Source organism: Onychomys torridus, chromosome 22 (assembly GCF_903995425.1).
Source record: "Onychomys torridus chromosome 22, mOncTor1.1, whole genome shotgun sequence".
Taxonomy (NCBI): Eukaryota; Metazoa; Chordata; class Mammalia; order Rodentia; family Cricetidae; genus Onychomys; species Onychomys torridus.
The window spans coordinates 30,985,927-30,999,425 of NC_050464.1; the positions used below are offsets into that span (position 1 = coordinate 30,985,927).

The window sequence follows — 13,499 nt, forward strand, 5'->3', positions numbered from 1 at the left end:
CTTTCCTGACCTCTGCCCCCCCCCCCCCCCCCCCCAGCGGCAGGCAGCCCAGATGGTACCAGGGCTCTGTGCTGCTAGCAAGCACTCAGCCACTAAGGGCACACCTCCAGCCTGGTAAAGTAGTACCGCCTGCCCCCTGCTGGTGACTCAGCCCATCAACAGCCTTTTGATTCTGTAGATAAGGAAACAAGGCTACCTGCTTGCAGGCAGGGACTTTTGAAAGCTCCCACCTCTGGCCAGTCTTCCTCCTGCGAAGCCTAACGCTAGTTCCCCCCAAGAGGGAATCTCATCTTGACTTTTTCTAGATGCCTTGAGCCAGAAGCGAAGGTGAAGAAAAAAAGGTCATCAGTCAGCACCTCCTCCAGTAGGACCTGCACCTCACAGCAGCAGGAGTCGCCACAAACACACACTAACTGGGTATCAGTTTTTAAAACTTTTTTTATTTTTTAAATTTTTTTTTTAGTTTTTATTTTATATTATCTACAAAGTAAAAGTTTTCCCTTAACTTAAAAGTTGAACCACTGCAGACAGTGATCGCCTCATCAAACTTGATTTATAAATAATAATCCGTCAGTTTGGCGGTAAGAATTTACTGAACTTCTGTCAAGTTTAGTAAAAGGGCGTTCCAAGTCTTGATTTTTTTTTTTTTTTTAAAGCGGTAATAGCAGCAAGAATCACTCTTGTTACTTCTTTTGCTAGCTGATGTGTTCATGACTCTCAAGGGCCATTAAAAAATAAATAACTTCCAGTTTGAGCAAGCAGAGCTGGGCACTTGCGGGACCCTGCAACAGCACATGGAATTATGGGACAGCCACAAGTCCTACATGCCTCTACTCGGTCCAGAACATCCTCCACTGCAAGTGAACTGTTAGCATTCCTATTGGATGGTAAATCAGTGTATCTTTAAAAAACAAAATCAATCAAGTTCTAGTTTTCTGTGCTTCCAGTTGGTAGAAGCAGGAGGAGGGAGGAGGGAATTTGGCCTTTCGGTTCCTCCAGGGCAGCCTTACAACTGCTGTTGGTGGTGGGCTTGTACTGTAAAAAAGAAAAGGGGCTATTGAAAGAGAACAGAGGCACCACTGCCCACCAGCCTAGTGTCTGCAGCACGTGACTGTCAACTGTTCTTGTGCTAGCTCAGTAAGACTGGAGGTTTAATGCTGCCCCCACCCCCAGCTGCAGCCAAGGTGGGGTTGGGGGAGGGAAAGGGGGTGAGGAGAAACAAACCAGTCAGACGTAAAACCACTTCAGATACAAGTCCTGGACTTGCTGCTTGTGGGGCAGGAGCACAGGCCTTCACACCCCCTCCCACTAATGCTAGCCAAGCACCAATACTTTCCAAGTCACAGGGAGACAGGTGTTGCCACAGCAGCCATCCAGTATGAGACATCATGGGCGTCCTGTGTCAGGGCACAGGCTGGGGCTAACACTACACTCAAACCAGTCCGCACACAGCTCATCAGTGTTCTCCTCCAAGCTACAATCAAACTCGGCCATGGGCATAAACCCCCCACATCAGCCTAGAGGGACTCAGGAAGGAACACACTTGCCCTGTCCAGCCTGTCATACATAACCAGGAAGGCCAACTGAGTCCTTGGCATGCATCAGCTACCCAGAATGAGGCTGCTGCTCCTCAAGCAACCCTGATACCAGCAGAACACACAGACTCAGCTCCGGAGGCCCTGAGCCCTGATGCTCCCTGACCATCACAATCCCTCCTGCGCACACTTGGACGGGCCTTGCTAGTCAGGTTTGGAGCCTCAAGCAGTGGTCCTGCCTGCCAGTCTACCTGTGTGAGCAGAATGCTCGGGGTGCCCCGGCGGCCCCTGCACACACACGCCTCACCTGAAGGGTGCGTCATATAGGGGAAATGCGCTGTTGTCGAGACTGGAATGGGCTGTAGTGCACTTTGAGCGAGGGCGGCCTGGGGACCGCCGGGTGGCTGTGTCGTCATTAGCATCATTGGCGCATGGGCAGTTGGATGAGAAGGAACCATTCCTGACTGTACATGAGCCTGAAACAGAGAGCTCTTTTACGCATACAGGCAACATCTCCGTCTTAAACAACAAGTCAACTGTTCCTTTCACTGGACTGGGACTCAAGAAGGGGCAAGATGGAGTCCTTGAGTCAAATCCTGTAGGGTTGGGATGGAGAAGTTGGCCACAGCCTCCTAGTCCCCAGTGTCTGCTCACAGATTATCACACAGGTCTTCACCAAGAGCAGGCCTCTATTAGGATGGGAGGGGCACTTTCTTAACTCACTATGGCTCGGGGCCAAAGGTATCAATGCCCTTTTCACGTGAGAAAGCAGCCAACAAAGAAGGGCCTGTGAGGAGACGGCCTCCCCAGCATTCTAGCAGCTTCCTGAGTCTCCTCCTCTGCCCTCCCCGTCGTGATGGGCTCCCCAGACGGAAGGTGAGGCAGCATTGAGCCCCTCACTCTAAGCCGGGCTGATGGAGCGAAGGGCACAGTTAATGGCGCCGGTGAGATGAGAGTGACCTGAAGCTGGGTCAGCCTGGTGCCCGGGACCAAGTGGTAACAAGTTAGACAAGTGATGGCGGCTGACCGGTGGTTGGTGAGCTCCACCTCAGCTCTGCAGGGAGTGGGCAGAGCAGGAAGAGGCTGCTTCCTGCCTCCCATCCTGTGCACTGCTCTAGACCGTCACCCCAGCGATGTGCTGGTTCACACCTTCCAACAGGCCCACGGCTCTCCGCTTTCCCTAAGTTCCAGCTCTCACTCTTCTACACAAACACACGCCTAAGGGTTGGGACGAGCCCGTCCTACACGTAAACTCACAGCCTCTGCAGACACGCAGAGGCCAGGCTCTCTCAGGTCTCACTCCACCAAAGCACACTGACCAAACTGGCTCCCTCCCCACTGCCACCAGACAACCAACAGGAGGACAGCCTATGGGCCCTTAGCTATGGGGGAAGGACACCCAGTAACAAACTTGCCTTCTGCAAGAGACCCAACTGCACGGCATCTCTAGCTCACACCTTGCCAGAGCCTCACTGGCGCACTGTGACAGGAAATGGAGTCGTTCAGTAACTAAGTGAGACCCGCCTCAGGGAGCTATGATCAAAGCAGCCGAGACAGCTGACGAGCCACCTTACACTAAACAGGCTCTCCTGGCCTGGGCTGCCCACAGTCCAAGGCCAAGCACTCTGGAAGCACAACACAGGACTGCAGCAGATAGAGGGTAACCAGGCAAACAACTGAGACACGTCTCGGAATTCCTGTGACTAACATTCAAGCTAACAGGCCCAGTACAGTCACCTCAGAGAGCTGAGAACCACTGAAAGCCTGCCTGCCATCCCTGCCAGGCTCCCGTGTGTGTGTGTGTGTGTGTGTGTGTGTGTGTGTGTGTGTACGTGTGTGTGTAGAGGTGTCTATATGTGTACACATATACACATAGTGGTTAAGCTAGAAAGACGTAGCAAAGCAGACACAGAAAGGAAAAGACTGGGGTGCATTCCAGACTCAGAGTTTTAAGGTCTCGGCTGGGAAATGCTAAGTCACAAATTTCACTGATCCCATCACAAAATCATAGCAACATTCACTGAGGGCCAGAAGGTCACGTACTAAGCAGGGAGGGGAGACAGGCAGATGGCACCACACACAGGGTTCCCTGGCTTGGGGAGCATCTGGCTCCTTGCTGCTTATCTGGCAACCACCACACCCTACGTGGCCTTCACAGAAACTTGGCTAGTGCTGGTTTACCTGAGGTACGTGGGCCATGTGGGGAGGGGTGGTGTACGCCGGCTGGACATGAGAAGGATGGATGGTGAAGACTGTCTGCTGTGCTGCTGGGAAACTGCTCTGTGGAGACTGTGTGTTAGAGGCCGGTGTCATGGAAGGTGGGGTGGGTGCCAGCCCCGCGTGGTAAATGGCTGACTGCTGCTGTGGACTGGCCAGATGAAGAGCTTGAGCGGCCTGGTGCTGATGGTGCTGCAAAGCAACGGGAAATTTCTTGACTGAGAAGCCAATAGGATGAGAGCAGCAGCCCCATCCCACCCCATCCCAGCCACGCCCAGGGAGGTGCAGGAAGAACACCGAGGGCATCTCCTGTCCAGATGGTCTTTTCTAGGTTCTCAAGCCCATGCACGTCTCAGCCTGGCGGTTACAGGTCCAAGCAAGCAGAGGAGGATCAACCAACGGGATGCCTGGCCATGAACTGCCCACTAGCAAATGTGGCTAAAGAAGCCACACCACAGAAAGGCAACAGTATCAAGTGGCTTCAGAAATGAAATTCCAGACAATGCTTTAGACTTAACAAAGAACTTTAAGCTAAAGTAGCTTTTCCAATCGTGTTTCTAGCATTTATCCTTAGGGTATGTGGAGTGGATAGCCATCCCAGCATTGGCCTGGAAGTTCCAACCCCCATTGAGGCTTTGGTAATGGTCACGTCCACAGGGCGGGGCAGAGGAGGGAGCAGAAGACCGAGGATGAGGAGGAGGTCTCTCTTGGTTCTGGGACGCTGGACGCTGGAGGGAGACTGAGCAGAGTTCTCCAGAGAACACCGCCGGACTGTGCTATACCTTTGCCAGACCCTGCAACCTACCCCTTCATTTGTAAGTTACCCCACAAAATAAACCTCCCTTTTAACTATGTGGAGTGGCCTTAATAATTTCACCAATAGGTATGGCTTATTTGACCTGACATTTTCAAGACCTCCCCTGTCCCCACAACTGCCTGCAGCTATGTCCCAATGGCTGCTCCATACATCACGATCACACGGAGACTTGTAAGCAGCAGAGACAAGGAAGCAGCAGTCCATGCACAGGCCACGTCTCCTTACCTGAACAGGACTGGGTGCAGGATGACTTCCACCATGCTGGCTTTGTTGCTGTCCGGTGGGAGTGGCCGAAGGCTGCGGATGGGGCGTATGTGGATGCAGGGTGGCGTTAGGATGCGCATACTGCTGAGCAAGGGAGCCCGTGGAAACTGAGGCAAAAGGAAAAGGAATGTGTACAACTGATACATGCTAACAACCATTGCCAGCCCACAATGCCTCACAACCACTACAATCTGACCCACACCACTGACACTCTGCAGCCGTTACATCAGGCACAGTCCGGAAAATAGACAGAAGGGTTCTGCTTACCAAGGGCAGCATTTAACTCACATGTCACAGCTCTGCATATTACATCAACACCAAGCTAATTCGAACTTACTCAAAATAGTCCATTTCTTTTAGAGGCAGAAACAACTTGAGAACTCACTCTGGCTCACTGAAGACAGGTGCTGTCTCTCTCAGGGGCATCCTCTGGCTACCCTCACCATGCTACTGTCCTACAGTCTCAGTGCCACATTGGTGAAGCTGGGGGCAACGACAAGGTCACTGCCATCTCAGTCACAGCATCCACTCCTGCTTCCCACCAGGAGCTCCTAATACACCCTGCAGATGAAATTGCCCACCCCATCTTGTTCACTAGAATAACACCACAGGAAACATGATGACCCTGTTAAAATGTGATCACAAACACAAAGACACAAAGACAGCTCACTCCCTATCTAGTATGGGTTCCACCTTGGCACCAAACAAGATCAAGAATAGATGAACCCTGCCTTCACAACAGCAGGCTGAGCATGAAAAGCCCAGGAAGGTCTTACTGCTCCTGTAACTCTGGACAGCTCCTGGGTTCAAACTTAACAGTGAGAAGATGGAGTGCTCTCAAGTCACAGGTCTATCAGCACCAGACCCTTAGCCCTCCACAGCAAAGCTGTCACACCATGCTCATGCTCTTCAGATAATATGTCAGCAAACACAGATGGAGTATGATAAAGAAGCAAAAACAGGCTCAGCAAAGCTCCTGAGAAAGGCCAGCATGGAGGACTCGGGCTGCATACCACCTCAGTGGTATAGAGGGTTTCCGAACAGTAAACATGTCCTTATGTGTCACAGTGCAGGGCACTCTATTCCCAACAGTGTGGTCTTGAATGGCGAATACATCTCAGAGGGAGGGCAAAGCAGGATACCAGAGCTGGGATGACCTGTGCACCAAACCACCAAGGCCACAGCTGTCACCAATGTTCCTCAGTATCCAGGTAGACTGATGGAGGCAGTGTTGATTAGACCCCAGTCAAGCTTCCCAGACTGTAAGAGTCAACAGACATGGTAACGAGAAAACCCCGGCAGTCTAATGTTAAGTGTTGGGTTTCTGTAGGTCAGGGTGTCACTGTCTATCTTGCTGGATTGTTAAAAGCCATCTATAACCATCACAGTACTCAAAGCTACTTTTCTTCTTGGAGACAGGATCTCCTCATATACCCTAGGCTGCTGGATGATGATGACTGGTCTAAAAATCCCATTTTTAAACCCCTTCCGCTGTTTAATGTTTCCTTTGTAGCAATGCTAAATCCAAGCAAGGGAAAGAAAGCCTCAACTCCTACTTAGGGGGCTTTATAAAGACAGTTGGTTCAGAAGCTCAAGAGCTCTGAAATTTCATTTGTAATTACTTCCTAAGTATTCAGAACATACAAAGTGAAGAGAAGGAAAAGGCAAGGAGACAGCTCGAGAACAGAAAAGGAAAACGACAAATAATTCTGAAGGAAACTCTAGCCAAAGGCTGCACTCCCTTCACCATGGAAACACAGCCACTGCAGTAACAGTGATTATGTCCGTCAAGTCTCACAATTAAAGCTGTCGATTGGAAAGATGTAAAAGTCTCGATTCTGCCACGTGGAAAGATAAAGACTTTTGTTCCTTTCTTTTTCTTTCATACCTCAAGTTGGCCTGGAACCCACCATCCTCCTGACTCTCTCAAACCAGACATACTCAGCCAGGGTGAAATAGCTTTACTACTCACTCACTTTCATTTTATGCTGAGGATCGAAGCCAGAACACCCTGCATACTAAGTATATAGTCTACACAGTCGACACCCCTAGCCACGTTTGTAAAATGTAGTCATCAGAAGGAGAGCCTAATGGGGTCTCAACTCTCATTCTGTCGCTCAGGATGACCTTGAACTTCTAAGAGAACATCTTGCCTTAGCTTCTCTCACGATGGGCTATGATTCTGCTACCACACCCAGTTTTAACTTTTATTTTTACACACAGGTCTTGCTGCATTGCCTGGCTAGCCCCAAACTCTTAGGCTCAACCAAACTTCTTTACCCTCTTGGATAGGCAAGACACACATCATGTTCAACCTTTAACTATACATTTGAAAACCTTAAAACTATTATGTGTGTGTGCACGCGCGCGCGCCAGGGCAGGGGTGGAGGGCGTGACAGGGCTTTCCTGTGGCAGCCAGCAGAGCTGGTTTTCTCCTTCTACCTTTATGTGGATTCTGGAGCTAGAGCTCCATCCAGTTGCAGGCTCGCACACACAGTGAATTTTTACTGTCGAGCCATCTTGCTGGCCCTATAGATGTTTTTTTTTTATTGTATGCACGCATTTTACCTGTATCTAAGTAAGTCTGTGTAACATGTGTGCAATGCACACAGAGACCACAAGAGAGAACATTGGATCCCGCAGAACTGTAGTTATAGATGGTTGTTAGCAGCCATGTGGGTGCTGGGAACCAAACCTAGGTCCTCTACAAGAGTAGTCAGTGCCCTTAACACTGAGCTGACTCTCTACAGGCCCACTATTACGCATTTTAACAAAGTATTTCTGTAGTGTGAGTATTCTAATTTGGACAATCTGCATGCACAGTACCAATGCTTCGAGGAACCCACAATGGCTGAATCCACATAGGCTTTGTCTATAAAGCACCCAAACTGAAACATAGCCCCATTCCTCCTAAATACCAAGTAACAAGTCCTTAGAAGTAAAGCCAGAGCTGTGAGAAGCACAGCAAGGCTTTTCTGAAAGAAGCATCTTCACTGGAGATGATCTCTTTGTCTGCTTATCTGCTGGCTCACAGGGTATAAAACAAGCACCTCACAGAGTGACTACCTTGTAAGACACTGGGGCAGCGACGTAAAGAGCGACACAGAGTGGGGAGAGCGAGTTCTAAACACAGGGAAGACGGTGAGAGAGCAGAGAAGGGTAGAGACAGGAGAACACAGATGATGACAGCACAACTCAGGAGAGCAGAGGCTTCTGCTCTCCAGGTTAATCTGACTACCGGGGAGGTTAAAAAGACTGACTCCTCTCAGAAGCTCTGAAATGGCTACTCCCCAGCTAACCACTACTTCCAAGGCCTGGGCAGCCAGCCTCACGAGAGCTGCATGAGAGGGGACAAGTGTTTCTTGACCTAAATATTTACAGTTCTAAATATGCCATCAGTCAGAACACATTTAACACTGACTACACCTAAACCAGTCTCCTTCCTCAGTGAAGATGCTAACAGAAACAACTTCAGTCCATAGGGCCACATGTTTGACCTCGAACAGTCTGTCATTTTGACCATGGATGCACAAGTCATCGGTGCTCACCAGCACTGGGAAAAAACAACACTGACAAGAAGCAGAACACGATCCTCAACTTCAACACTAATTTCGAAAAGGGATGACTCAAAGGAGGACATTTCAGGGGGAAGGGAGTAAGAGACACCTAACTAAACCCAGGGGAAATGGAGGTGGAACACCGTGGCGACTAAAATCCCCACTAGCAGCTGTTGGATTTTTTGACTCCTTGAAAGTCAGGAGGGAGCTATGTTCAGGCTGTTAGTGCTCAGGGAAGATGACTTACCAGGAAAAGGACCGAACAGAGACAGCAGGATGGTGAGGACACCTGCACGTGAGGCCTCAAACTGTGCCCTGAAAGCTGTCACTCATGGTACAGTCAACAAGACGTGCCCAAGAGCATCCTTTTAAAGGACTTCATCTGTTAACTTACACACACACACACACACACACACACACACACACACACAGAGCAACTTATTTTGAATATCAAGCCTTGGCACAATTAATGAAAATTTAAGGTCAAAATGTTTTCAAAACCCTGAATCTAATGATTAGTAGTCATTCAAAAATAACCCAGAATTTATTCCCCAGTATAAAAAGTTAAATCTCAGCGTTCTCTAGAACTTACATTTCATACAAAGTGACATCAGCAGCATACATTTCTCAAGGGTCTCCATGATCTGCTTTATTTGACAACACTGTCCCCCACAGGGAAAATCCATCTATCAATTCACTCAGGGAAGAAGGCACCTAAACCTTGTCCTGTTGGCTGCAAGGCCTGTACTTCCAGAGGCTTTCTGGTGCTGAGGGCAGCTCCAGCCACCCATCATAGCTGCTCCAGGTCCCTAAGCCTCTAGTCATGAACACACAAACGAGAAAGAAGAACCGCCTCTCCAAGCACATCCTCCACCCTTTGCTACAGGAACCCCAGTGAGGACACTTCTCTGTACTGCCAGGACACTACAAAACCAGTGATTAAGCTTTACACTAAGTTTGTGGCTTGTACAAAACAGTATTAGTTGTTTAGAAAGTTTCCCTAAATAAGGTATTTCCCACATAGTTACACTCTTGCTTTGTATGCAAAAACTGCTTCCTAAAGCAACTCAGCCTTTCTTTGTCGCCAACCTTATTAAGACGAGCCAGTTCTGTCCAAACTCAATTACGCAAACACAGCCATAATTCTTCTTCTTCTTTAAACTAGGGAATGAATTCAGGGTCCAGTGCATGCTAGGGCAAGTCTTCTATCGCTGAGCTACATCCCCAGCCCCGACATGCATACTTTGAATGATTCTGTCTAGAAGAAGGAAAATACTCTCCAACAAGTTAGCTACTTTAACATGTATCGCTTAGTGTTTACTGTGTAATTAAAATTAGTATGAAAAAAACCCAACTCACTGGCAAAGTAGAAAGAAGGGCTTGTCTCCTTGTTGTATGGTAATTTGGGACATGCTGAATTTGGGAAATAGAAAGGTAAATTAGCCTCTTGAGGTGTGCATTGCTGATGTTCTGGAAAGGCCGACACATTCAGTGGTCTTTCGTACTGATGCACGGTTCGCCTGGACAGGGTGCCCAGCACTGTAAATAAGCATTGCTGCAGAGATTTACAAGCGAACAGGACTGAACCGGAAGGCTTCCCTTCTGTACTGAGGGAGCAAGTCCACACGCTGACTTGCTTAAATAGAAAGAATAAGATTATTATTCTGGTAGAGAACCATTCACTGATAAAAAGACCGACATGGCACCCATCAAACAGCCTTGATATACCAGTGCACCGAGGTAATGCAATAGTGAAGCAAATTCATGATATAAAACTTTCTACAGCAACACAAATGTAATTGCAGACCCCAGGTAGTGAATCCTAAAGTTCATGATATAAAAATATAAACACAAGCCGGGCGGTGGTGGCGCACGCCTCTAATCCCACCCAGCACTTGGGAGGCAGAGGTAGGTGGATCTCTGGCAGTTCAAGGCCAGCCTGGTCTACATAGCAAGTTCCAGGCTAGCCTGGTCTACATAGAGAGCCCGTCTTTGGAGAAGTGGAGGTGTAGAGAGAAAAGAGCACATTCAGTTCTTTGTGCTGACCTGTCAGATAGGTCTCATCATTGTTTCCAGAAATGAAACCATTGCTGGATCCCAACTCCTGGAGCAGGAGCCTGGATATGAGGGGGCAGATGTGAAAGTCACTTCTTAGGAGGGCAGAGGCAACAAGATGAGGTGCTAACACATGTCCTTTCTTAAGAGAGTACAAGGTCACACATGCTGCAGCCTCCTTGTCACCAAGGCCCGTGCCTTGACTACATCAGTAACCACCAACAAAAAGGACAAAGCACCTCATCATCATCAAATCTGGAGTAGCTACAAGTCACCGTAATTCAAGGATTCGGTTTCTTGAGTTATAGCAAACACAGACTTTTCAAAGGAAATGAACTTAAAATCAGCATTCCCACACAACAGTTCTCAGACAGTATTTTGGCATAACTGACCAGAGGAAGAGCCAAACTACCTCAAATTACTAGAAGGTACTGACAAACTTGCATGAACAGATTGTGATTACAAAAAACCACCCAAACAATTAATTCCCTAGTGTGCTTTAAGGAGCTGTAAGACAAAGTCAATCCCAGAGCAGCAGCCTCGGCAGCTTTCTGCAGCGCTGCCCTGGCTGCCACAGCGGCTGTTCCTAAAAGCACTGGGAACTTCAGCTCCAGACTTTCCTCCAATCCAATGGGGGCATGCCAGAAAACAGGAGGGAAGAGGTGATTCTTCTCAATCTGCAGGAACCATAAGTGTTCACAATCTCATGAGCTCGCCACCCGAGCCTCTAACAAGCTGGAGAACTGCAGGAAAGCTGGCAAGAGGATTGCCAGAGTCTTTCCATACAAGGGCTGATCTGGTCCCTGGGAACACACACACATCATGGTGAAAACAGAAACCAGGCTAGGCTGTCACTTTATAAATCAAGTAACGAGGACTTTTGAGACAGAATCTTCTAGCCACTCAGAATGGTCTTTGAACTTCTGATCGTCCTTTTTCCTGATGTCCACAGGGCTGAGATTTACATACTCGTGCCGGGAAAACAGATGGATTTTTTTTTTCTTTTTTTTTTTTTTTTTGGTTTTTTGAGACAGGGTTTCTCTGTGCAGTTTTGACACCTGTCCTGGATCTCGCTCTGTAGACCAGGCTGGCCTCGAATTCAGAGATCCACCTGGTCCTGCCTCCCGAGTGCTGGGATTAAAGGTGTGCGCCACCACCAGGCCAGATGGACTTCTTGAAAGCACTGCAATTACCCTATTCTTTATTCTAAACATCTAGTGCATAATATGATAATAATAACTGAAAACTCCTAAATAATAATGTGGAGCAAGCAGACTTCAGAATTTATAAAGGCAGATGTTTTCCATGGTATATATCCTGACTCCTAATGAATTCCAGTGCTTGAATGCATGCATGTGGTTGAAAATACAGAAAGAACACTCAGGCTGTCCAATCCTAATCTCAATTAACTGGCATAATGTTACAACCATCAAGAAGTGTTTACTAGAACCTATAAATGTAACTGTCCTGCATATGCTAAGTTAAGGCATAAAACTTAAAAAACAAAACAAAACAAAAAAACTGGAAATACAATGTCTGTACAGCTGCATGTATTTATAATCTTAGTCCTATAGTATATACTTCTCAATTTTATGAATAAGCGATACTCATCTAACACTCCCCAAACACTGAAATGTCACTATGAAAATAATCCTGTGTTCAGTTTGTTACAGTGTCATTTAAAGCTGGGAGTAATACACGGTGTGCTGTAGCCAGCATAGAGTAAGGTGGCCGCCCAGTGATAAGGTGTGGGAGTAGGGATGGTGGCACACCTTTCCTGCAAGGCTGAGGCAGCAGGTTAAGTGGAAAGACCTCTACAAAGATACTCCCTATTACGTCATTACTTTTTGTTTCCTTTCGAAACAGGGTCTTACTACCTAATACCAGGCTGGCCTCAAACCCGAGATCGGCCTGCCTCTGCCTTCCTGAGTGCTGGGATTAAAGGTGTGCACCACCACACCTGGCTCATGTTATCATTGTTTAAAGGAGAAACATGTCAAGACAGAGGAACTGCAGGTACAAAGTAGAAACAGCCATTTGTTTTTGTTTTCAGACTCTCAATGTCACAGAGTCAGGTAACTTTTACTTCTTGTTTTTGAGGAAGGGTCTCTACATTGCCCAGGCTTGACTCTTAACTCCTGGGCTTAGTTGATTGATCCTCCCACCTTAGTCTCCCCGAAAGTAGCCAAGATGTAGGGTCACCCTAGCCCACCTATCTCAGGCTATTCCTAAACAGAGAATCTTCCCAGAGCTTTAAGACAAGTGCAGTCATACACACAGAAAAGAAGTGAGATGCCTCTTACCATACATTGCGTGCGTCTGCTCATGAGCCCCGAACTGAGTTGCTGAAGAAGACACTAAGCCAGGCTGTGCATGTGCTGGCGCTGCCATCATTCTGGCATTACCCTGTATGACAGGGCTGTACACATGAGGGTGCTGTGTTCAGACAGAAAACAGACAGGTACATACATAAAAATCATATCAGAATGAACCATGTGGATTGTAGTTAAGATTCTTTTTCTAAAGATCCATGTTGTTTGTGTGTGTGTGTGTGTGTGTGTGTGTGTGTGTGTGTCCGTCCATGCATGCACTAATGTCTGTGTTGGTGCTTGAAGAGGCCAGAATATGGCATCAGATAGATACCCTGGACCTGGAGTTACAGGAAGCTGTGAACTGCCATGTAGGTGCTGGGACCCAAACCTGGGTCTTCTCAAGAGCAGGAAGTGCTCTTCACTACTGAGCCATCCATCACTCCAGCCCAGTCAGTTCCAATTCCTACCTTCATGGTTCCCAGAAACACTTCAGAGTTCTAAAGTCTTCACTGGATGCCTCCTTTTGAAATTCTTTCTTTCATAAATTTATAATTTATTTATTTTATTCATATGAGTATGTGCCTACATGTGTGTATACTGTATATGTGCAGGTGCCCATGGCGACCAAAAGAGGGTGTCAGACCTCTGAAATAGTTACAGGTGGTTGTGAGCCACTGGGAATGGGTGTTGGACACTGAACCTTTGTCCTCTGCAAAAGCAGTATGAGCCATCTCCCGACCCA

General features: G+C 47.8%; 1 protein-coding gene across 8 annotated transcripts in view; it reads right to left on the bottom strand.

Moving 5' to 3' along the window:
• Positions 1-420: 420 nt before the first annotated feature.
• Positions 421-13,499, bottom strand: part of Atxn2 (ataxin 2) — an 88,911-nt gene continuing 75,832 nt past the window's right edge. For 4 of the 8 annotated variants that reach the window (XM_036171696.1, XM_036171695.1, XM_036171690.1 and 1 more), the window contains 6 exons: positions 12,749-12,881; positions 9,750-9,803; positions 4,795-4,940; positions 3,717-3,944; positions 1,843-2,011; positions 941-1,035 (listed from right to left, as the gene is read on the bottom strand). In XM_036171696.1, coding sequence (XP_036027589.1) covers positions 1,007-1,035; positions 1,843-2,011; positions 3,717-3,944; positions 4,795-4,940; positions 9,750-9,803; positions 12,749-12,881 — 759 coding nt within the window. In that variant the 3' untranslated portion in view covers positions 941-1,006. Of the gene's footprint in view, positions 1,036-1,842; positions 2,012-3,716; positions 3,945-4,794; positions 4,941-9,749; positions 9,804-12,748; positions 12,882-13,499 lie in introns of all 8 variants that reach the window. The other 4 variants (XM_036171688.1, XM_036171694.1, XM_036171693.1 and 1 more) reach the window with 4 other exon arrangements.